Source organism: Chlorocebus sabaeus, chromosome 20 (assembly GCF_047675955.1).
Source record: "Chlorocebus sabaeus isolate Y175 chromosome 20, mChlSab1.0.hap1, whole genome shotgun sequence".
In the NCBI taxonomy this organism is placed as follows: domain Eukaryota; kingdom Metazoa; phylum Chordata; class Mammalia; order Primates; family Cercopithecidae; genus Chlorocebus; species Chlorocebus sabaeus.
In genome coordinates this window covers 97,625,504-97,649,768 of record NC_132923.1, presented here as the reverse complement: position 1 = coordinate 97,649,768, position 24,265 = coordinate 97,625,504, and the positions used below count along the sequence as shown (strand labels likewise).

Sequence of the window (24,265 nt, the reverse complement as noted above, 5' to 3'; positions counted from 1 at the left end):
CTCCAACTCATGATTTACGTTATTAGCTGATGGGTCACTAAGATTCTATTTGAGCAGTTTTATGAAAGATAATGTACTTTAACAAAACCAGATCTATATATGTAGTGCCCAGGATTTGATCATATTAGATCAAGTTAGAACTTTTAGGATATTTCTGGATTTGCTCAAATTCCAGGGATTCTGTGTCACCTTAATAGAAGAGTTTGCCTTTTTCATTTCATTTTTATGAAATCTGTTTGGAAGCAGTAAAAATAGGTAATTTTTCTTATAGTCTGATTCTTTTGCTTCATTAACTTTAAACATGAAGAGAGTTTTTAACCAGGATTCTGTTTTAAGTCAATTTGTTCTTACTGAATTTCTTCTCCTGAACTTTCTGTTTATTCCTTACTTTGGACACAGTAGACAATTTTGCCGAATTTCACTTCTACCTTTCTTGGGTTCGGGTTTGGTACCAATAGATTGGTAAAGCTGATGTAATTCTAAGTTTTTCTCATCCAGTACTTAGGAAAGCTTGCCTATAGGTATCTGATTTAATTATTTTGAATAGTCAGTGGGCTCACCAAAGAGAAAATGAGGGGATCAAATATCTGATGTTTAAATTAAACTAGTATTCATCTCTGTACTTTAAATTTGGTCTCTTAAGGGTCTCACATTTTGTTTCCTTTGTAGTGCCACAGTTTTGGCATTAATGGTATTCTTTCCTTCCAGGCTTTAAATGAAGAAATTGTTAATAGAAAGAAGAATGTAGACCAAGCTATTAAAAATGGTCAGGCTCTTCTAAAACAAACCACAGGTACTTTGAAAAGTGCGTCTCTTAGCACCCCTATGGTCTCAAAGACAATCATGTACCCAAGGAAAGGAGTTCCCTGCCTTAGCCTTTTCTCTATGTATATATGAGAAGCTTAGTATTCACTGATTGTATTCCCTGCTGTGCTCCAGAAGGTTATTTCCTGCTAAATCTTTTGAAAACTAAAACGTTGTCTCACATCTGGTTATAGATGATGATTTCTCCTCTCCTTCAATAGAGGAGCCAGCATCCACTGAAAGGTGCTGGGAACATCTAGAAACATTTGAAGCTGAACTCAGATTTTAATAATTCAGAAATGGCTTCTTTTATCCAGTAGAAAGTTTATTTTATTTCCCATTTGCCCTTAGTATGGGATGGGTGAAATCATTACCACAGAGAGAGAGAGCGTCTATGAAATTAAAGCTCTGGCCGGGCGTGGTGGCTCAAGCCTGTAATCCCAGCACTTTGGGAGGCCGAGGCGGGTGGATCACGAGGTCAGGAGATTGAGACCATCCTGGCTAACACGGTGAAACCCCGTCTCAATACAAAAAACTAGCCGGGCGAGGTGGTCGGCGCCTGTAGTCCCAGCTACTTGGGAGGCTGAGGCAGGAGAATGGCGTAAACCCGGGAGGCGGAGCTTGCAGTGAGCTGAGATCCGGCCACTGCACTCCAGCCTGGGCGACAGAGCGAGACTCCGTCTCAAAAAAAAAAAAAAGAAAAAGAAATTAAAGCTCTGATTTGAAGAAAGGGGATCAGAGACTCCTCATTCCTAGATCTCTTAAATATGAATAATTGTGTGCTATCTTCCATAGGTGAGGAGGTATTACTTATCCAGGAAAAACTAGATGGAATAAAGACTCGTTACACAGACATCACAGTTACTAGCTCCAAGGCCCTCAGAACTTTAGAGCAAGCCCGGCAACTGGCCACCAAGTTCCAGTCTACTTACGAGGAACTGACCGGGTGGCTGAGGGAGGTGGAGGAGGAGCTGGCAGCCAGTGGAGGACAGTCTCCCACAGGGGAGCAGATACCCCAGTTTCAGCAAAGACAGAAGGTGAGCTGTTATTTTACTGTAAAAGGAAAAAAAGCCTTCCTCTTTATCAGAATCCTTAAGTTTTATCAACCTTGACCTTAAATATAAACTAAAAATGTGTGCCCCCTTTCTTGTTTACTCATGGACAGTAAGATTTGATATAAAGACATATATGTTACACATACATTATGAAGAAGAAAGTTGAATCAAGTTTGCTTTGTAACATTTTATAACTTACCTCTATTATTTATTCTCTAAAGAGTGCTTCATGGTTTTATTTGATTTCTCTGCAGGATCTAGTATAGTTCTAGATGCATAGAACTATTGTATAGGTACTCATTAGGTTAAATACTGAGCCTTTGGTTAAAGCATTGTCATTTCTGTTGAAGTAAGGAGATGAAAGAAGTATTACTTGTTTTACCCAGAGACAGTCTGGCTCAAAAAGTCTTACAGACAATTCTAAACAAGCAACAGTGAAGTCTAAAGTCAGGCTTCAGAATGATTGAAAAATCTGAGATGAGAAAAAAATAACTGAAGGAAGGAGGTCAGAGTCCTGCTGGGATGTGTGGTGGTAGAGATAGCACTTTCCACCCAGCACAGCTGCTGATGTGCTTTATTTAGCAAGGTATGGCCTGAAAACTCTTTTCCCTCCTTAGGAATTAAAGAAGGAGGTCATGGAGCACAGGCTGGTGTTGGACACAGTGAATGAGGTGAGCCGTGCTCTCTTAGAGCTGGTGCCCTGGAGAGCCAGAGAAGGGCTGGATAAACTTGTGTCCGATGCTAATGAGCAGTACAAACTAGTCAGTGACACTATTGGACAAAGGGTGGATGAAATTGATGCTGCTATTCAGAGATCACAACAGGTAATGTTTATCATACCTTTGCATTAGTATTTTAGACAGTATTGATGTGTGAGATACAGTACTATGACCCACATAAATACAGACTGAGAAATAAGAATGAGCTCAAGATAAATCTGATGGAATAAATATGTTTCATTGATGGGAAATGATTGGGTAGAAGTTTATGAAGATGGATCCAGGATTTGACCAAAATACTTGACCCCTTTGAGTAGAGAAGTACTTGGAGAAGAGTCTACATGAGGCCTTTTCTTAGCTAATGACCTGCTAAGAAGGCTGATGGTGATGGGAGTAGATAATATCTAGATTCAAAAGGTCCAAATGCATCACAGTCTTAGTTTGACATGATTAACTCTCTTAGCATTAGATGGAAGAGGGGACGGAATCAAGAACTATAATTACTATCAAATATGCAAACCAAAATAGCAGAACTCTCTAAAATAGAACCTTCTCAGTAAACACAGGTGTCATATTTCCCGTGATCTTTTTTCCTTCCTGCTTTCTGGAAGAAAATCATTTGTTCTTTTGTGTAGCTGGATACATACCACTTAATGTGCCGCAGTACAAAAAATAAGTTAATATAACTCCTTAGGATCATAGTGATGAACATATGCTTTTGGAACCACACAGAAATTTGCTCTGAGTCCAGGTGTATCCCCAGTGTGTCTTTAGAGTTATCCCTAATCTTGGCCAGGTATTTCAATATGAAATTTATTGTGCTTGGGAGAAGCGTATTTTAAATATCAATGTATATTGGCCAAGTTGAAGAGGAAGAGATAAAAGACTGGGGAGGTCAGGCATAGGAGACGGGGCTCACACCTGTAGTCCCAGCACTTTGGGAGGCTAAGGCAGGAGAATCCCTTGAGGGCAAGAGTTCGAGACCAGCCTGGGCAACATAACAAGACACCATCTCTACAGAAATATTAAAAAATTAGCCAAGCATGATGGCAATTGCCTATGTAGTCCTAGCTATTAGAGAGGCTAAGGTGGGAGGATCACTTGAGCCTAGGAGTTAGAGGCTACAGTGAGCTATGATCGTGCTACTGCACTCCAGCCTGAGCAACAGAATCAGACCCTCTCTCTGAGGGGGCAGGGAAGGGGGGAAGATTGGGGAGCCCTCATGAAACAACAGTCACGTAGAACATGTTCTTTGTTTCCATTATTACATAACCATTTAAAAATGGTGTTGTTCTTCTGGGGTTTTGTGCTACTTCAGCTGAGCGGGCACTTCCAAGTTAGCTTGACTCAGCTGTCTACTGCCATATTAGTCAGATTTAAACATCTGACTAAACCTACTGTTCCATGTCTGTGTAGGAAAGAGCAATGGCAGGAAGAGTATAGTCTCATAAAAACACTGATTAGAAGCATATTTCTTTTGAAGGGGATTTATATCTGTTACTTCTAGCTGTAGAAACTGAGTTCTGTAACTTATTTTAAAGAAATTGAAATATGGTCAGTTCTAACTTGTTTGCATCTTGAATTGTGATTTTATGAAATTCTTCCCAGTTTTGGCTCTACTTTGCGAGATAGAAACTGTATTACTGAAAATCCAGGCCCTGCTGTGTTGAATAAATTACAGTTCTGAGGAGACTTGGCTGTATATAATTTGTTTATTTTACTTTAATACGTCTATTAGTATGAGCAAGCTGCCGATGCAGAACTAGCTTGGGTTGCTGAAACAAAACGGAAACTGATGGCTCTGGGTCCAATTCGCCTGGAACAGGACCAGACCACAGCTCAGCTTCAGGTACAGAAGGTATGTGCCCACTCTTTCCTGAGCTAACAGAATCATCAGTAACTTAGAGTGACAAGGAGAGTTTCAGACTATCCCATGTCAAGTGGAATAATTTAATGGCATGATGGTAAATAGAAATTAATTTTCTATGTACTTGGTTGAGACGAGGAAGAAATTTTTTTTTTTTTTTTTTGCTTTGTAAGAAAGGAAAAATAGGCCCATTAATCCATAATTAGCAATTTCCTTGGTGATTTTTAGGAGAGTAGAAATTTTTGTAAGCTAGTAAAAAGATAAGCTAAAGAAGATGTTGGATAGGCAAAGTGTCAAACTGTATAAGAACAATTTTTAATGTGGCTTTTTCATGGATTTTGTCTTAACCTTCAGTAACACAGGAAAAGGATCTTTTTACTTCTTGACTTAACTACATTTTACTTTTCAAAGGCTTTCTCCATTGACATTATTCGACACAAAGATTCAATGGATGAACTCTTCAGTCACCGTAGTGAAATCTTTGGCACATGTGGGGAGGAGCAGAAAACTGTATTACAGGTGAATTACCTTTATTTATTTGCCATGTTGTTCCTGTCTTGATCATGGTGAATTAGAAGCACAATTGTGAAATGATGGTTTAAGGCTTTTTCCTTCCTGGACTTTTCTTACAATTGTTATTACAGTCTAGCTTTATCCTTCTAAAAGGTCATACCTAAGTTTTAAAAGGATTGGTCAAGATAGTTTGTCGACAGGTTTTTTCGTTTTGTTTTGTTTTGTTTTATAAAGGATATATTTAACCACAGTTTCCTCAGAAATATTCATAAACTGACTGAGCTACTCATCCTAAACATTTGAAGCATAAATGGCAGGTTTCTGGAGACTTTTTTTTAATCAGAAGAAAAATGACAGGCAAAACTTGGATAGGCAAAGATTCCATCGTAACCCCTTAGATGTTCAGTTTTAAACTGATCCATTATAATAACACTATATTGGCCAGCCACGGTGGCTGATGCCTGTTATCCCAGCATTTTCGGTGGCCAAGGTGGGTAGATTACCTGAGGTCAGCAGTTTGAGACCAGCCTGGCCAACATGGAGAAACCCTGTCTCTACTAAAAATACAAAAATTAGCTGGACCTGGCAGCGGGAACCTGTAATCCCAGCTACTCAGCAAGCTGAAGCAGGAGAATCCCTTGAACCCAGGAGGCGGAGGTTGCAGTGAGCCGAGATCACGCCACTGCACTCTAGCCTTGGTGACAAAGTGAGACGCTGTCTCAAAAACATATATTATAATAATAATGCTATATCTAAGGTTGTGTGTGTCATTACTGAAAGATTAAATTTGCTGTGTTTTTCTTTTTTTTTTTTTTTTTTTTTTTTGAGGCGGAGTCTTGCTCTGTCGCCCAGGCTGGAGTGCAGTGGCACTGTCTCGGCTCACTGCAAGCTCCGCCTCCTGGGTTCACGCCATTCTCCTGCCTCAACCTCCCGAGTAGCTGGGACTACAGGCGCCTGCCACCACGCCCGGCTAATTTTTTTGTGTTTTTAGTAGAGATGGGGTTTCACCGTGTTAGCCAGGATGGTCTCGATCTCCTGACCTCGTGATCCACCCACCTCGGCCTCCCAAAGTGCTGGGATTACAGGCTTGAGCCACCGCGCCCGGCCCTGCTGTGTTTTTCTTACACTATTTTACTGCCTTTTAAATTTTTATCTTTTAAAAATTAGAAATAAAATATATGTATGATAAGAAAATTAGAAAATTTCAGGTAAGTATAAAGAAGAAAATAAAAATCACTTCTAACCTTACTTTATTCATATTTTAAAATAATTTAGTTGTGTATTCTTTTAGACTTTTTAATGTATATATACCTACTTTTTTTCTTAAGAGTTTATAATAGTAATAAACCTTTTTTTTTTTTTTTTTTTAACTCACATAGGAAAAGACAGAGTCTCTAATACAGCAATATGAAGCCATTAGCCTACTCAATTCAGAGCGTTATGCCCGCCTAGAGCGGGCCCAGGTCTTAGTAAACCAGTTTTGGGAAACTTATGAAGAGCTCAGCCCCTGGATTGAGGAAACTCGGGCACTAATAGCACAGTTACCCCCTCCAGCCATTGATCATGAGCAGCTCAGGCAGCAACAAGAGGAAATGAGGGTAAGGAGCATGCCAAATTTCATTTTATTGCTCTAAAATGGTGTCTATAATTTATTTAAAAACAACATTTCTTAGTGTCTATAGGTGCAAATTCTGTGTTATGAAGTTAATTCTTAATCAGTTAGAATTCCTTTCATAATATATAATCTGAATTATTTCCTTTGTTGTTTAATATCAATTGATTAAACACTAAGATTATAGAGATATCGAGAACTTTGGAATGACAGAGCTGAAGAAACAACTCACTAAAAATCAATGGAATTTAAAATATTTCTGGGGATAGTAGCATGTTGTTACACTCAAGGTGTGGTTGGATGGTACTTTTTACTTAGGCACCAACTGGAGTGAAAGCCATGAGGTAATGTCAGAAGGCATTTGCTCTGTATAGTTAATGACACTTTAAAATGTTTATTTCTGGTTTATGGCTTGTGCTTATTGCTATTCCTATAAGTGGAAGGATATAAACTGGACGTAGCCAACAGTAAAGTCAAGGAGTGGTTGGATTGCCAAAAATGTTGCTATTCATAGCTTATCCAGCTTGGTATCTCAGTCTGGGGAGGTAGACAATTATTAAACCATGTAGAGTAAAATAGAGTACATAGAAGTACTTATGATTACAAGAGTGTGGAGTAGACTTGTATGACACAGCTGGTAGGGGAAGAGAAGACAGGATGTTTCCAGGAAGGCTGCTAGGGTGATGAGACATCAGAACTGACTTTTAAAAATTAAGAGAATTGGGTAGAGTCAGAACCTAAGATTTAGGTGTTTTTCTGTTCCTGCACAAATGGTGAGATGCTGGGCCTTGCTGGTTTTTAACAATTTTGTTTGTTCCTCTTAAAGTTGATATTAGCTCTGAACAAAGTAAGTGAACTGGTATAAAAGTATTCATTATGGTTTAATTATTTTTTTACCTAGCAATTAAGGGAATCTATTGCTGAACACAAACCTCATATTGACAAACTACTAAAGATAGGCCCACAACTAAAGGAATTAAACCCCGAGGAAGGGGAAATGGTGGAAGAAAAATACCAGAAAGCAGAAAACATGTATGCCCAAATAAAGGAGGAGGTGCGCCAGCGAGCCCTGGCTTTGGATGAGGCCGTGTCCCAGTCTGCACAGGTATGTGTGTGTCTGACACTCATAACCTTCAACTGTCTGCTGTTCTAAACAAGAGGTCTCTGTATCAGGTATGCCTCTGTGCTCAGCAATGTCCAGACCAGCATATTAATACGTGATTGGTATATAGAACAGAAAGCTTAGCCTATCTGCATTTTTATTCCAAGGAACATTGGCATACTGACATTCTGAGGAGAGTGAAATGCATCTTGGCTGGTATATATTGTCTGTTGATGGTTTCTCTGAAAACTTTATGTTGTGATGATCCTTTAGCACGTGATTTTGGATAAATCTACCTTGCAGATTCAAAAGCAGTGACTGCCTCAAAAAAGTACTTGTTGAACCTGTTACTTTTTAGCTTTAGAGCAACAGCACATTAGTTTTCTTAAGCAACCAGCTAACTCATATTTAAGATGCTTGAGTAGGGAGTAGTAAAAGCCAAAGAGAAGCATAAACCAACAGAGGGGTTTAAAGCATGTAACTACATACTTTCAACTAATATATTACTCTTAGTGGTACTGTTGTCATGTCTGGGTATTTTATTCCTATGTTTAGTCAATATTCTTGGTTAATATTTGTACTTACTCAAGTTTCTCCCCCCACCTTCCGTCCCATCTCTCACTCACATTGTGGAATGTGTTACTTTGTGTTGTTGCTGCCTGCTCCTGTCTTCCCCACATCGTCACATTTCATTGTTGTGTTGACCGCGCCCACCATTACAGATTACAGAGGTAAGGTACCCATCCCCATTGGGACTAAGGTGTTCTTATAATGCTGAAAATTGAGGTCATTACCTATAAGGGAATTTCCCTTAACTTTAGTGGAATAAATTTAATTAGTGCAGTTTATTATGTCAGTTTCATTTGGGGTGGAACCTAGACATAAGAGAGTGATGGGAAGTGATTTTGTTAAAAGGAGTCCCACCATGTTTTTCTATAGGACACTTGAAATTGATAAGCCTTTCTCTAACTAAACCAGAGTTGGTTTGAGATAGATTTTTCTTAGGAGGCAAGCTTATCTGTTTTGCTCTCTTTTCTCCCCTCTCTGCATCAAATTTTAATGAGAACTTTTCAGTTGTAGTCATGTTATTCAAAGTACCAGAAAACTGGGACAGTAATAATTCTTTAAGAACAAGGTTAGATTTGGTCTTCCTTAATTACCTTAAATTATTCCAACATTTTTTCCTCTTATTGTTCCATAAGGTGGGTCATTAAATTGCATGCCATGATACTTTTAAACTACAAGTCGTGTAGCATATTAAGTTCCCCATCCATTTACACAGCTGGTGGAGGGCATCTAACTTGTTGGTCTAGTCTGTTGCATGCAACTGTCATCTCAGATGTTGACATACTGACTCTCGGCAGTTTCATAGTCTTGTCCCTTTTTTGTTACATTAGTTGGAATAGGAGAAATATTGTGGCAGCACTAAAGATTTGAATTGGTTTCTAGTATATTCATATATTTAGAGTCTTAAAATAAATATTGGCTTTTTTTTTTTTTTTCCTAATGGGCCAGTTCTGGTGTACTATGCCCAAAACAGTTTTGGAGTTTTTTTGTGTGTTTTTTTGTTTTGTTTTGTTTTGTTTTGTTTTGTTTTGTTTTGTTTTGTTTTGTTTGAGACAGAGTCTTACTCTGTCACCCAGGCTGGAGTACAGTGGCACAATCTCAGCCCACTGCAACCTCTGCCTCCCAGGTTCAAGTGATTGTCGTGCCTCAGCCTCCCTAGTAGCTGAGAGTACAGGCGCACACCACCAAGGCCGGCTAATTTTTTGTATTTTTAGTAGGGACAGAGTTTCACCATGTTGGCCAGGCTGGTCTCGAACTCCTGACCTCAGGTGATCCACACACCTCAGCCTCCCAAGGTGCTGGGAGTGAGCCACACAGGTGTGAGCCACTGCCCCTCACACACACAGGTGTGAGCCACTGCCCCTGGCCCAAAACAGTTTCTTAACCAAACTCAACACTTAACAGCCATTGGGCTAGACTGAGCACAGGTTATCCTAAACAGTACTAGGACAATATCTTGTCCTTATTCCTTAACATTTCCCCAAGAAGAGTGATGAGGTATGCTGTGATGGTAATGTTCCAACATTTGTTTAGTTTCATGATAAAATTGAGCCTATGTTGGAGACACTGGAGAATCTTTCCTCTCGCCTACGTATGCCACCACTGATCCCTGCTGAAGTAGACAAGATCAGAGAGTGCATCAGTGACAATAAGAGTGCCACCGTGGAGCTAGAAAAACTGCAGCCATCCTTTGAGGCCTTGAAGCGCCGTGGAGAGGAGCTCATTGGACGATCTCAGGGAGCAGACAAGGATCTGGCTGCAAAAGGTGCTTGATGACTGTCATTATTTTAAAAATCAACAGAATAACTTCTAGGCTGTGGTTATTTTCAGCATCCCACCAGATTTATTTCTTTCTTTGAATGTAAAGGCAGTCCCCAGTAATGAGTATTCCAGAAAGTCATTGGAAAATCATTTGGAATTCAGAACACATTTTCCCATTGAAACAAGGTTACAATTGGTAGTTAGATTCCCAGGCCAGGAAACAAAAGCTCCTTTAACCCCTAACGTGAGTAAACTACCGTATCAGTAGTGGGTAGAACATAGCTACCTTTTGTAACACTTTCCATGGGAAACATACAAGTTTAACACAGAACACTGGAAACAGAGTTCTCATCTCAGCCCTTTTGTAAGTTAGGGGTTTTGTATCCTAGCACTACCTTTATAGTAGGTGATAGCTCATTTCTGGATTACTTCTGTAATCCCTTTATGTGGGAGACCAATGTAAGAGGAAAACGCTAGTGTAGAAATAGGCCAGGGCCACCCGCAGTGGCTCATGCCTGTAACCCCAGCACTTTGGGAGGCTGAGGTGGGCAAATCACTCAAGGCCAGGAGTTCGACACCAGCCTGGCCAACATAGCAAAATTTTGTAAAAATACAAAAATTGGCTGGGCGTGGTGGTGTGCGCCTGTAATCTCAACCATTCAGGAGGCTGAGGCGGAAGAATCACTTGAACCCGGGAGCAGAGGTTGCAGTGAGCCAAGATCACGCTGCTGCACTCCAGCCTGGGTGACAGAGTGAAATTCCCTCTCTTTAAAAAAAAAAAAAAGAAAGAAATAATAGGCCAGGTGCGGTGGCTCATGCTGATAATCCAAGCACTTTGGGAGGGCAAAGCGGGTGGATCACCTGAGGTCAGGAATTTGAGACCAGCCTGGCCAACATGGTGAAACCCCGACTCTACTAAAAATATAAAAATTAGCCGGGCATGGTGGCGCATGCCTGTAATCCTAGCTACGTGGGAGGCTGAGGCAGGAGAATCTCTGGAACCCAGAGGCAGAGGTTGCAGTGAGCCGAGATTGCGCCACTGCACTCCAGTCTGGGTGACAAGAGCAAGACTCTGTCTCAAAAAAGAAAAGAAGAAAGGAAAGAAAGAATAGTAAAACTAAAATAGAAAATTATCCTTTAGTTATGAATGCTTAGCATTTTTTTTTTTAAGATAGTTTCGTTGGAAAGGTCAGAGTTAGATGGAATTTCTGAAGAGACCAATTTCAGGCTCTTAGGGAAGTTCTATTCATATCTCTTTTTTTAACCTGCTCAGAAATCCAGGATAAATTGGATCAAATGGTATTCTTCTGGGAGGACATCAAAGCTCGGGCTGAAGAGCGAGAAATCAAATTTCTTGATGTCCTTGAATTAGCGGAGAAGTTCTGGTATGACATGGCAGCTCTCCTGACCACCATCAAAGACACCCAGGATATTGTCCATGACTTGGAAAGCCCAGGCATTGATCCTTCCATCATCAAACAACAGGTTGAAGCTGCTGAGGTAAGAAGGAAACAAAACCTTTTCTCTTAGGTGTCTGTCCTCTAGAAAAAGCACTTTATCAAATCAAAGTGAGGTATGTTAATAGCTTAGCCAGGCTGAGTACCTTAAAGGCTTCTGTTTTTGTTTTTGTTTTTTGCTCTTGTCACCCAGGCTGGAATGCAATTGCATGATCTTGGCTCACTGCAACCTCCGCCTCCCGGGTTCAAGCGGTTCTCCTGCCTCAGCCTCCTGAGTAGCTGGGATTACAGGCATGCACCACTATGCCTGGCTAATTTTTGTATTTTTAGTAGAGAGGGGCAGGGGAGTTTCCCCATATTGACCAGCTGGTTCCAAACTCCTGACCTCAGATGATCCATCCACCTCGGCCTCCCAAAGTGCTGGGATTACAGGTGTGAGCCACTGCTCCAGGCCTAAAGTTTCTTTTTAAGTTGAGACATTCTCCAATTGAAAAAAACCTGCTCATTATATTACATTTCTTAAGTGTAGAAAAATAGATGGTAGAAAATAAAAATCGATTTTTGCACTCATTATCTAGAGATAACAGTTGTTACTTTGACATACTTTTTTCTAGTCTTTTGGTGCTTTTTTCTTTTTTTTCTTTTTTTTTATTTTTATTTTTTATTTTTATTTTTTTGAGACAGCCTCTCACTGCAACCCAGGCTGGATTGCAGTGGCACGATCTTGGCTCACTGCAACCTCCACCTCCCAGGCTCAAGCAATCCAACCATCGCAGCCTACCTAGTAGCTGGGACTACAGTCATATGCCACCACACCCGGCTATTTTTTTGGAGGCAGGAAGGGATGAACCTTTGGTAAATGATTGAAGCTCACTGTGCCTTTTCTATACTATTTTATGTATACATATATCTATATGTAATACATATTTTGTGTATATGAAAAATAACCACTTAGAGTCTGAAGCTTTAGTGTCCAGATAAGTGAAATTGACAGTTACATTGCGCATCTGCTATTGATGGGGTATAAATCACATTTGCAAAGTTTGGTAAGTTATGTTCTGTTTTCTGTTTTGGTTTATATTCTGTTCATTTACATGTAGACTATTAAGGAAGAGACAGATGGTCTGCATGAGGAGCTGGAGTTTATTCGGATCCTTGGAGCAGATTTGATTTTTGCCTGTGGAGAAACTGAGAAGCCTGAAGTGAGGAAGAGCATTGATGAGGTGTGGAGAAATGGATGAGGCATTCAGTTAGAACATTAGTGGGCTCAGACTGAAGAGTGATACTGATTGAAGAATGTGATTAAATGTTTTTCCCCTAGATGAATAATGCTTGGGAGAACTTAAACAAAACATGGAAAGAGAGGCTAGAAAAACTTGAGGATGCTATGCAAGCTGCTGTGCAGTATCAGGACACTCTTCAGGTGAGAGGCCAGTAGGTGACCACCAAGGAAATACAGGTTCTGTTTTTTGTCATTTTTATCATTTTCAGAATTCAGCACAAGAGTGGATCACCTTCACAGGACTGCAGACCTAAGATAGTGCTATTTCCACAAATCTAGCCAAAGTTCCCCACTTGTAGTGAAAAAGTAGTGACATCTGTCTGAATTCTTACTCTTCCTGCCATTTTTATCGTTCCCTGCTCATCATAGATTCATTCAACTATGTTGTGAAGCTGGTCTTACTGTGAAAGTCATTGCTTGCCAGAGGTTCCAAACCCAGGTTATCTTCAAGCACAGTTTGGCACAGTTACTTCAGAACACCATGAGCTTGCTAGCTGGGATTGAGAAATCTTAACTTTTATTCAAATTTAGTATTTCCAAATTGTACTTTATTTTGAACATTATCTTGATAATGTTGGCTCCATTATTAAATCACCGTATTATTAATAAAGATCATTATTCCTTATCTGTGCCCCTTACCTAAAATCACAAACAGCACAAGGTGCTTTGATTGATTTATGTCTTCTTATGTTAGCAGGGATAATGTTCATTCTCTCCCAAATACTTCTGGTTGTTTTTGACTGTTTACTTGTCTTTTGTTCTAGTCTATGTTTGACTGGCTAGATAACACTGTGATTAAACTCTGCACCATGCCCCCTGTTGGCACGGACCTCAATACTGTTAAAGATCAGTTAAATGAAATGAAGGTTTGTATCTGGGTATGGCTTTTGAAGAGTTGTTTTATTTTAGTTTTTAAAGACTTGATTTGATGTTAACATTGAGTGTGTCTTTGGCAGGAGTTCAAAGTCGAAGTTTACCAGCAGCAAATTGAGATGGAGAAGCTTAATCACCAGGGTGAACTGATGTTAAAGAAAGCTACTGATGAGACAGACAGAGACATTATACGAGAACCACTGACAGAACTCAAACACCTCTGGGAGAACCTGGGTGAGAAAATTGCCCACCGACAGGTAAGGCAGGTGGTAGATGACATCAGTGAACTACTCTCTGCTCTTTACTAATTTCCTAATGAATGTTCCCTTTCTGTCTTTTCCTGAGTAGCACAAACTAGAAGGTGCTCTGTTGGCCCTTGGTCAGTTCCAACATGCCTTAGAGGAACTAATGAGTTGGCTGACTCATACTGAAGAGTTGTTAGATGCTCAGAGACCAATAAGTGGAGACCCAAAAGTCATTGAAGTTGAGCTCGCAAAACACCATGTAAGTATTTTCATTTCTTCATCTCTAACCCTATTGAGACCAGATATTGCCACCAGAAGCCTTCGAATGTTGTGTATACCTTAGAGAACCAAGTTAGATGATATCCATGGAGATAAATTATGTTGTTCAACATTTTTTAGGTCCTAAAAAATGATGTTTTGGCTCATCAAGCCACAGTGGAAACAGTCAACAAAGCTGGCAATGAGCTTCTTGAATCCAGTGCTGGAGATGATGCCAGCAGCTTAAGGAGCCGTTTGGAAACCATGAACCAATGCTGGGAGTCCGTGTTACAGAAAACAGAGGAGAGGGAGCAGCAGCTTCAGTCAACTCTGCAGCAGGTACATGTGACATCCAAGTGAGGTAGGAAGAGCTATACAGATAACAGAAAGCCTGTCTAAGAGAGAGGAGATCAATTTGAAAAGCAAAGAACCCCTTATGTCTTGAGGGGAAGGTTCATACTGTGCTGTAATTTATCTGGAAAGAGCAGCTTTTGATTGGGTAGTTCTTTTTTGAATTCATTTGTAGCTCAGTCTTTTTATTCACTATTCAAAGTTAGTAGATCTTCACTTGTATGATTCCCTTTTTGTGTTGGATCAAGTCAGGTCTCTCCCTGTTCAAGAGTACCTTAATCATATAGTCAATTCACCTGATTGTATCAGGCATTTATAATATGTTATGGTGAGGTCTAAAGGGTTCTGCTAGATTCTAACAATAATATTGGCCCCATGCTAATCTGGCAACAGAACAGCTTTGCCAGAGAGCAGCCCAAAATTCCTCCCTCAAGATAAATTCCTCATATCATTTGGAAAGTTGACTTTTGAAGCTGAGAATTGATTACTGATGTGGTTGACGTATCTTTTTCTACATCTTTTTCTCAAAAGGCCCAGGGCTTCCACAGTGAAATTGAAGATTTCCTCTTGGAACTTACTAGAATGGAGAGCCAGCTTTCTGCATCTAAGCCCACAGGAGGACTTCCTGAAACTGCTAGGGAACAGCTTGATACACATATGGTAATAGCAGTTTTTTGAAATTGAGCATAAGCATCCCATATTCAATAGCTCTCTTCCAAGTTCATAGTGATGTATTAATATGTATCTGGAAATCTACAAAGTAGTGCATTTTTACCAAAAATATAGTATAACCTTTGGGGATTGCTGCCTGTTACAGGCTTCCAATACCTTACAGTAGGCAGCAGTAGTGACAGGCAAGGATCAGCTGGAAATTTTGAGTTAATCGGCTTTATTGGCACACATATATTGACTTGAAGACGACAGCATCAAGAAGAAAAATATATAACACAGATGTGTTTGTACTTAAGAAGGAAACTACTTAATGGAGGTTTATGGAAATCAAATAGTTACTAACAGTATTTCAAGAATGCATACTAGAACCAAAAGCAACATAATTTCTAGGCAAATTTTTCATGAAAAGTGGAAATAGATTATTGGAGTCTTTTGAGGGATCTCTAATCCTTAAAAAATGTTTTTCTTCTATGGGTGATAAAATTATTTTAATATTTTAATTTGTCACTTGTTATTTAGTAAAATATGTTAATATTTACATTTTAATACAAATGAATTCTAAGTAATTAGTATTTCCTTATTACAGCTACTTTTATTATTAAGTATGGTGGGTCTCATTCCCTTATAGCTCAGCACTTGCACTGATTCCGAAAGAATGGCTTTTAATCAAGATGATCTCTTCCTGGACTTTCCCAGACTCTGCTACAGAATTTATATGTAGGTGTCTTCCAGAGAATGGGTATAATTGATATCTTTCCTGCCTTTTCTTGTAGGAACTCTATTCCCAGCTGAAAGCCAGGGAAGAGACTTATAATCAACTACTTGACAAGGGCAGACTCATGCTTCTAAGCCGTGACGACTCTGGGTCTGGCTCTAAGACAGAACAGAGTGTAGCACTTTTGGAGCAGAAGTGGCATGCGGTCAGCAGTAAGATGGAAGAAAGAAAGGTACAGTGTATGATCCCCATGTTTGAGTAATTTACTGACTGATTGCATGTATAATAATTGCCATCTTATTTATATGAAGATTTTTTGAAGACCAGGGTATTGTAACAGAAGTTGCAGAACTGATTCTGTCCGTGTTGAGTCGCATTGATGTTATAAGTTTCTGTTGTTGTTTGCTTGTATAATTATTCATTCCTTACCTATTAAGACATTACTGCCGTTATTGCTCCGTGGTGGGTTTTATGTCCTATATTAATCATCAATTTGTGTTCTACTTAAAAACAAGATTTTGCTGGAGTTGGTGTCTTGGAGTTGAGAGATTGGGGACAGGGCATGTAGGGACGATGACTAATAATTCTCCACAAGGAATTTGGTTCCTAATGTAAATGCAGTATGCAAGGAAATTTACTAGAAATCAGGAGAGAAGTAAATTTTTGACCTCTTCCTACTCATCCTCAAAGATCAAATTCTCTTCTCTACAAAATAATGAAAGATGATTAGGGATGAAGGTGTTTGCCCAAAAAGATTATTTTTTATGAGTACAGAGTTTCACTGTATTTTTTGCTGGTCAGATCAAGTATGCAATATATCCATAAACCTGTTGACCACATTCACTCAATGAATAGTTATTGAGCAAGTGTGTGCCAAGCCCCGTGCCTGATTTATGGTGGAAACACTAAAGATGACCCTGTCATTGGGAAATTAATGAACAGAAGGACATAAAACACATGAATATCTTGAGAGAAGCATTAATTTCCTAAAAACCTTCTAGCATGGGATTGGGTAATTTGGTTATATAAAGAATGGCTAAAGGACCTAAGTGTATGCTAATTCTTGGACAGGGCCAGACTTGGTGGCTCGCACCTGTAATTCCAGCACTTGGGTGGCTGATGCAGGAGGATTGCTTAACACCAGGAGTTTGAGACCAGCCTGGGCAATAGCAAGACCCCATCTCTACAAAAATACCTAAAAATTAGCCAGGTGTGATGGCACACGCCTGTAGTCCTAGCTACTTGGGAGGCTGAAGTAGGAGGCTCACCTGATCCTGGAGGGTTGAGGCTGCAGTGAGAGGTGATGGTGCCACTGCATTCTAGCTTGGGTGACATCAAGAACCTGTCTCAAAAAAAAAAAAACCACAACTAATCCTTGGACAGGCTGTCATCCATAGATCCTGCAGAAGGCAAAGCTAAGATTAAATAAACTGAGAGATTCTAGCTCATAACCAAGAAATTTTCAGAGAGTTTTCTTAATAGTTGAGCAAAATACCTTAAGACATAGTTGCCCATCATCAGAAATGGTCAGGCAAAAACTGAGTGTCAAGGATAGTTTATTATCTTGCAGGAACATTACCTTCAGGATCAGTAAAATCATTTATTAAATGTGTGTGGTGCTGTATTAAGAAAATACAAATAATATGTAGATATAAGGAATATAAAGATATAAACTAGACGTAAAAGTATATCTTTTATATCTATAAAGTAGATATAAAAAATATAAAGAATATGTAGATAGAATGATGTGGAAAGAATTCCTATCTAGGAAGTTGTAATATATTAATTTCTAAACATTCGTCTGTATATTTGAAGTGGATTTCATTTTTCCACCTGATTTGTTTAGATTGAGTTTGTACATTTTTATAACATTTATTGTAATAGCTTCTTTTTTGGGTGGCAGTGGGGGAGTTACAAAAATAACCTGAAAACGCAAAAAGGAAAATAGAAATTATAACCCAGTCAGGTAGAATTAACAACAGTTAACATTTTTAGTGTACATCTTGGAGTTTTTTCTGTGAATATTTTGTAAATACTCATTTTTGCCAGCCCGTCATTTTTACTTTGCCTGCCTAGTAGGTCGGCCAGAGGCAGAAGTCATTACCAAAAGGTTAGTGTAGGTCTCTGAGGATGGAGTTTATGAACTCTGTGGGATTGAAGTGTACTTGTGAGGAGCAGCCTTTTCCCTGAATGAGCTGTTGTTGTTGCCGTTCTTACGTAAATGAAAGTGTCTGAAAATCTACATCTAGTGTGGTCAGATTTTTGCCTAGAATGTATTGGCTTCTTTCATTACCTCTTTTTCTTATAGCATAAGCATAATTTTCAGACTCATATTTTCATATGCCATATTTTCTGAAAACATGTATTTAAACAAAGAGTACTACATTGAACATCATCTTTGTAGTAAATTGCTTTTCATGTAGCCATTTTTATACCACAAAAAGTACATTAAAGGAAACTGAAACATTACCCAAAGCAGGTTGCAGATCCTACAGCTGTCACCACTGAAGGGTCTCTTCACTTACGGTTATTGAATAGTCTTAATCCCGTTCAAGGAAATAGAGAGTAGCAGAGAAAGGAACTTAGCTGCTTATTGTGCTCTATTTCCTTTTCCATGTACACAGTTCTTGCCCACTTGTTTCAGACAATAACATTAAAATGTCCCCTTCTTTACAAATAAAGCATGTTTGAAGGTCGATTAAATGAGGCTTCCTTTTTAGAGGTCATTTCATTTGGTGTATAATTCATGCCTTTGTTGCTGAAGCTATAATTCCTGAAATTGGCACTTTTTCTTTGTGTGTGTGTGTTTTACTTGAAATTCAGTCAAAGCTGGAAGAGGCCCTCAACTTGGCAACAGAATTCCAGAATTCCCTACAAGAATTTATCAACTGGCTCACTCTAGCAGAGCAGAGTTTAAACATCGCTTCTCCACCAAGCCTGATTCTAAATACTGTCCTTTCCCAGATAGAAGAGCACAAGGTAACTATGATATTACGATGCTGCCTTCTTTTTGAAAGCACTATTTGAAAGAAATGCCCCTTTATCTTATCTTAAGCTTAAAAAGAGCACTGTTGTTCCTTCAGGTTTTTGCTAATGAAGTAAATGCTCATCGAGACCAGATCATTGAGCTGGATCAAACTGGGAATCAATTAAAGTTCCTTAGCCAAAAACAGGATGTTGTTCTGATCAAGAATTTGTTGGTTAGCGTGCAGTCTCGATGGGAGAAGGTTGTCCAGCGATCTATTGAAAGAGGGCGATCACTAGATGATGCCAGGAAGCGGGCAAAACAAGTAAGTTGGGGAGGAGAGATACTAATTCACTGAACAATCTTGGGCTGCATGTATTGAGTCTCTGGGATGATTCTCAAATGTGCTGTATAGTGTGTATATTCATTCCTGTTAACTTGCTGCTTATGTAATTTTAGTTCCATGAAGCTTGGAAAAAACTGATTGACTGGCTAGAAGATGCCGAGAGTCACCTGGACTCAGAACTAGAGATATCCAATGACCCAGACAAAATTAAACTTCAGCTTTCTAAGCATAAGGTAAAGCAGTTAATTGGTCTTAGGTCCCAAGAATACTATTCACTAAAGCTTGTAGCTTGCCAAAAATACAAATCAGAGCTAGTAAAAAGAAAACCAATCGGTTAATGTTTAAAAGTCAAAATGATGAAGCCAGGGTTCCATTTTATATCTAGGTAATCTAATCATGATATTTGCTCATTTAAATAACAGTTTAAGCAAAGTAGATATGGGAGTAACTAGTTAAAACTGTAGGCTTTCACAGATTGTCAGGCACTTCTGTGTATGGTATAAACAAAAAATTATGAATTTCTTAAGGATAAGCTATCGTTAATTTTAGTTCAAAAAAGCTGGTGACATTCATACTTTATTTGGTTTCTAGCCTGAAAACTCAAATTATTTTGTTCCAAATCAAGATGTCATCTGACTTTTAACACTTTTTTGTTTTCTTTCTGGAAACATAGGAGTTTCAGAAAACTCTTGGTGGCAAGCAGCCTGTGTATGATACCACAATTAGAACTGGCAGAGCACTGAAAGAAAAGACTTTGCTTCCCGAAGATACTCAGAAACTTGACAATTTCCTAGGAGAAGTCAGAGACAAATGGGATACTGTTTGTGGCAAGTCTGTGGAGCGGTGAGCATGAATGTCCCCTTCAGGGGTCTAACCGGGATCCCAAAAGCAAGAGGCTCTTACCAGATTCTATAAAATGGTGATAAAGCTAATGCATCAGTAAGAGGTTTTGTACCATCTTAACACCACCAGTTAGTTCAAAGACTGTTATAATTTAAATAAAATGTATAAAAATTCTCATTTTAAACTTGAACTTTACTGTATTAGAAAGAGACCTATAAAATCAAAGCAACAATAATAGAAGATCAGTCACTCAAAAGTATTTGTAAATCGTCAATTTGTAATACCAACAGCTGTCTTCTTGACGGCTCTGGGACATTCCAAAGCCTCTACATGCATTACCTCATTTAACCATAATGATACCTGACCCTTGCTGGGCAATTACTACTGAATATATACCAAACAGTGGCTAATAATAATTTAATCCTCATAACCACTGAGGTGGGTACCACTTTTATTGCCATTTTACAGATGAGAAAATGACCATAAAGAGGTTCTTAACTCCCCTAAGGTCACTCAGCTACCATATTGGCAAAGCTGAGGTTTAAACTGTGGCAGTTTGGTTCTAAAAGTCGTACTTTTATCTATTCGTACCCACTATGCCATGCTAAATATTACAATATCGTTACCTTATTTGTACTTTTTTTTCTTTTTTTTTTTTTTGAGAAGGCGTCTTACTGTGTCTCCCAGGCTAGAGTGCAGTGGCGCAATCTCGGCTCACTGCAAGCTCCGCTTCCTGGGTTCACACCATTCTCCTGCCTCAGCCTCCTGAGTAGCTGGGACTACAGGCACCTGCCACCACGCTTGGCTAATTTTTTGTATTTTTAGTAGAGATGGGGTTTCACTGTGTTAGCCAGGATGGTCTCAATCACCTGACCTCATGATCCACCCGCCTCAGTCTCCCAAAGTGCTGGGATTACAGGCATGAGCCACCGTGCCCAGCATTTTTCTTTTTTTTTTGGTCTTGTTGAGACAGGGTCTAGCTCTCTCACCCAGGCTGGAGTGCAGAGCTTACTGCAGCCTCCAACTCCTGGGCTCAAGTGATCCTCCCACCTCAGCCTCTCGAGTAGCTCAGACTATAGGCATGTGCCACCACGCCTGGCTAATGTTTTTTGTTTTTGTTTTTAAGACGGAATCTTCTTCTGTCACCCAGGCTGGAGTGCAGTGGCACGATCTCGGCTCGGCTCACTGCAACCTCCGTCTCCCGGGTTCAAGCAATTCTCCTTCCTCAGCCTCCTGAGTAGCTGGGACTATAGGTGCACACCACCACGCCCAGCTAATTTTTAAAAATATTTTTAGTAGAGATGGGGTTTCACCATATTGACCAGGCTGGTCTGGAACTCCTGACCTCTTGATCCACCCGCCTCAGCGTTCCAAAGTGCTGGGATTACAGGCGTCAGCCACCATACCCAGCCATTGGTTTTTATTTGAGTAGAGACAAGGTCTTGCTATTGTCCAGGCTGTTCTCTAACTCCTGACCTCAAGTGATCTTCCCACCTTGGCCTGCCAGAGTGCTGGGATTACAGGTGTGAGCCAACACACTTGGCCTGTACTCCAATTTTTTTTTGATGAGGTGACTGAGGTTCAGGGAGATGAAGAAACAGCCTAAGGTCACACAACTGATACAGAGCTAGGAGTTGAACTCCTGATTCCTGATCATTACCAAAACCATCATCTTTTACTTGGAATGGTATAAGGTGATTAACACAGACCTTGGGTTGTTAGAGTGTGCCTGTGTGTCACTGGGCTATAAGATGCCTGAAGGATATCTTTCTCTGTCCCCTGTGCTACCTTTAATCCATTCTAGAGGGTGGTTTGATTTAAAATGTCTCACCATCTCTCAGTTACTTTTTACTCTATTTCTAACTGTTCTAATGTAGAAGTCACTCTCTATATAGGGTTCAAACAATATTCCCTTTCAGCAAGGCAGAATTGTGGGCCATTTGTAAAAGGAATCCCTAAAAATGGTAGCATTTGTGTGCATTTCTCAGGCAGCACAAGTTGGAGGAAGCCCTGCTCTTTTCGGGTCAGTTCATGGATGCTTTGCAGGCCTTGGTTGACTGGTTATACAAGGTGGAGCCACAACTGGCTGAGGACCAACCCGTGCACGGGGACCTCGACCTCGTCATGAACCTCATGGATGCACACAAGGTAAGGGCGAGGTCTGGGCTATGTTGGAGTGCAGTGCCCTAGGATCTTCTACATGTGACTGCCTCTGCCCTTGTTTCTAGGGGAGAAAGAGAGCCTGACAGTTGCTTTGTGTGTTTAAACAAACTGTTGCTGAGATTCTGCATTAGTCACAGAATTTACCAAAATTGGTTTGATTCAGATTTGGCAATGTGTAAACTTCACTTCAAGGTTGCCCCTCTTCCTGTTTGTTTCAGTTGAGTCACAAAATGGATTTAAATTCCAACGGAAACCCGTAAGATATCCATTTCCACTGACTCCTAAAATGGAAATGAGTGATTTTTTTTAAGCCACTTCTGACCTAACAGTCTTAACACCATGCACGCCAATATTTAACATCATCTCTACCTGTCATGTTGGATTATGTAATATCCTCCTGTTTCAGCACAAGCATTTAACTTTACCTTGAAATTACAACAGATTCTTGTTATGTGCAGAGCAGTTATGTTTTTATTTCCCATAATTCTGGAAACATTAGTATAATGATTACCATTTTACAGATGAAGAAACTGGGCCTTAAGCAACTTTTCAAAATTACGTGTCTCCCAAATGCCTGAGCTACCATTTAGAGCCACATTTTCTGGTGGTTGTTTTTCTTTTTTTTTCATGAGATTTGGTCTCACCATGTTGCCCAGACTGGTCTTGAACTCCTGGGCTCAAGCAATCCTCTCATCTTGGCATCCCAAAATGCTGGGATTACAGGCATGAGCCACTGTGCCCGGCCTGGTTGTTTTTTCTTATACATTGCTCTGCCTACCTCTATGCATAAAAGACACATGATTAGAACCTACCAAGAAAATTATTATTTCCCAGTGGTTTCTTGGACTCAAAACATTCCTCAAACAAACTAACTCTCCTATTTTCTTTTCTAGGTTTTCCAGAAGGAACTGGGAAAGCGAACAGGAACCGTTCAGGTCCTGAAGCGGTCAGGCCGTGAGCTGATTGAGAATAGTCGAGATGACACCACTTGGGTAAAAGGGCAGCTCCAGGAACTGAGCACTCGCTGGGACACTGTCTGTAAACTCTCTGTTTCCAAACAAAGCCGACTTGAGCAGGCCTTGAAACAGGTAAGAGACATTTGCCGTCCCAACCCAAGGGATAGATCTGAGTGGGTTTATTTTGTTTTTCTTTTACTAGAATCTATTCCAGTCAGTCTTGAATTAAGTGTAACAGAGTTGAAAATTGATATTCTGAATGTTCTATAAAACTTTAACATTCATTTTGAGAAATAATGAATTCAACTGATTTTCAAAGATCTACAAATGAAAGATAACCTTTGTGGAGTTTTGATGAGGCCATGAAATGTCTGAATGAACACTGGACCCTTTCCCTGGCATGTCCCAGTGTCTAGGTCCTTGGCTGCAGAGAGAGGTTGAATCTTTTGTGCTTGGTTATTTCAGGCGGAAGTGTTTCGGGACACAGTTCACATGCTGTTGGAGTGGCTTTCTGAAGCAGAGCAAACGCTTCGCTTTCGGGGAGCACTTCCTGATGACACAGAGGCCCTGCAGTCTCTCATTGACACCCATAAGGTAATTCAGCCTTGCGGTTTGGTGACCTCATGCTACCTACCACCTTGAGGGCTGCCTACCACTAAATGAAAGCAACTTTTTCTTGGAATTATCAGAACTCACATGAGAAGGAACAAAACCAGAGTGGCCCTAGCTCATAGCAGGAATGAAAGGGAAATAGCTGGTGGGTTTTTTGACATCTTAAACATTAACATTCATTCTTAGAAAAGTAATATATGTTGGTTGTAACAAGTTTTTAAAACATGGTATTATATAAAGAAAAACGTGGACTATTCATCTTCTTTTCTCCTCACCTGCATATTCCTTTCTTTGCCTTTCCTTATGTTACCAGCTTTAGGCCCTGATATGATCCCCCAGAACCACTTACCAAGCTGTAGAGTATGGTGCAGTGTCTGGGGTCTCAGTCTATCCTAAAGAGGTGGGAAATGTTATTTCCCTTTTTAAATTTTTATTTTATCCACTCAGAGATTTTAATCATGGTTTTATCATTACATTCTGTTATGGGTATTTTTTAAATATTATGATTTTTATAACTATAATTATAT

General features: G+C 39.7%; 1 protein-coding gene across 18 annotated transcripts in view; it reads left to right on the top strand.

Annotated features, from left to right (window-relative positions):
• The window catches only part of MACF1 (microtubule actin crosslinking factor 1), a 404,957-nt gene that overhangs the window by 344,930 nt on the left and 35,762 nt on the right, over window positions 1-24,265 (top strand). For all 18 annotated transcript variants that reach the window (XM_073007458.1, XM_073007449.1, XM_073007456.1 and 15 more), the window contains 24 exons: window positions 709-793; window positions 1,600-1,841; window positions 2,477-2,683; window positions 4,317-4,436; window positions 4,857-4,964; window positions 6,338-6,556; window positions 7,472-7,675; window positions 9,773-10,004; window positions 11,274-11,500; window positions 12,558-12,680; window positions 12,779-12,880; window positions 13,504-13,605; window positions 13,696-13,869; window positions 13,961-14,116; window positions 14,257-14,454; window positions 14,998-15,126; window positions 15,912-16,085; window positions 18,677-18,832; window positions 18,937-19,143; window positions 19,278-19,397; window positions 19,838-20,007; window positions 21,996-22,155; window positions 23,064-23,258; window positions 23,592-23,720. In XM_073007458.1, the coding sequence (XP_072863559.1) occupies window positions 709-793; window positions 1,600-1,841; window positions 2,477-2,683; window positions 4,317-4,436; window positions 4,857-4,964; window positions 6,338-6,556; window positions 7,472-7,675; window positions 9,773-10,004; window positions 11,274-11,500; window positions 12,558-12,680; window positions 12,779-12,880; window positions 13,504-13,605; window positions 13,696-13,869; window positions 13,961-14,116; window positions 14,257-14,454; window positions 14,998-15,126; window positions 15,912-16,085; window positions 18,677-18,832; window positions 18,937-19,143; window positions 19,278-19,397; window positions 19,838-20,007; window positions 21,996-22,155; window positions 23,064-23,258; window positions 23,592-23,720 (3,939 nt within the window). The remainder of the gene's footprint in view (window positions 1-708; window positions 794-1,599; window positions 1,842-2,476; window positions 2,684-4,316; window positions 4,437-4,856; window positions 4,965-6,337; window positions 6,557-7,471; window positions 7,676-9,772; window positions 10,005-11,273; window positions 11,501-12,557; window positions 12,681-12,778; window positions 12,881-13,503; window positions 13,606-13,695; window positions 13,870-13,960; window positions 14,117-14,256; window positions 14,455-14,997; window positions 15,127-15,911; window positions 16,086-18,676; window positions 18,833-18,936; window positions 19,144-19,277; window positions 19,398-19,837; window positions 20,008-21,995; window positions 22,156-23,063; window positions 23,259-23,591; window positions 23,721-24,265) is intronic.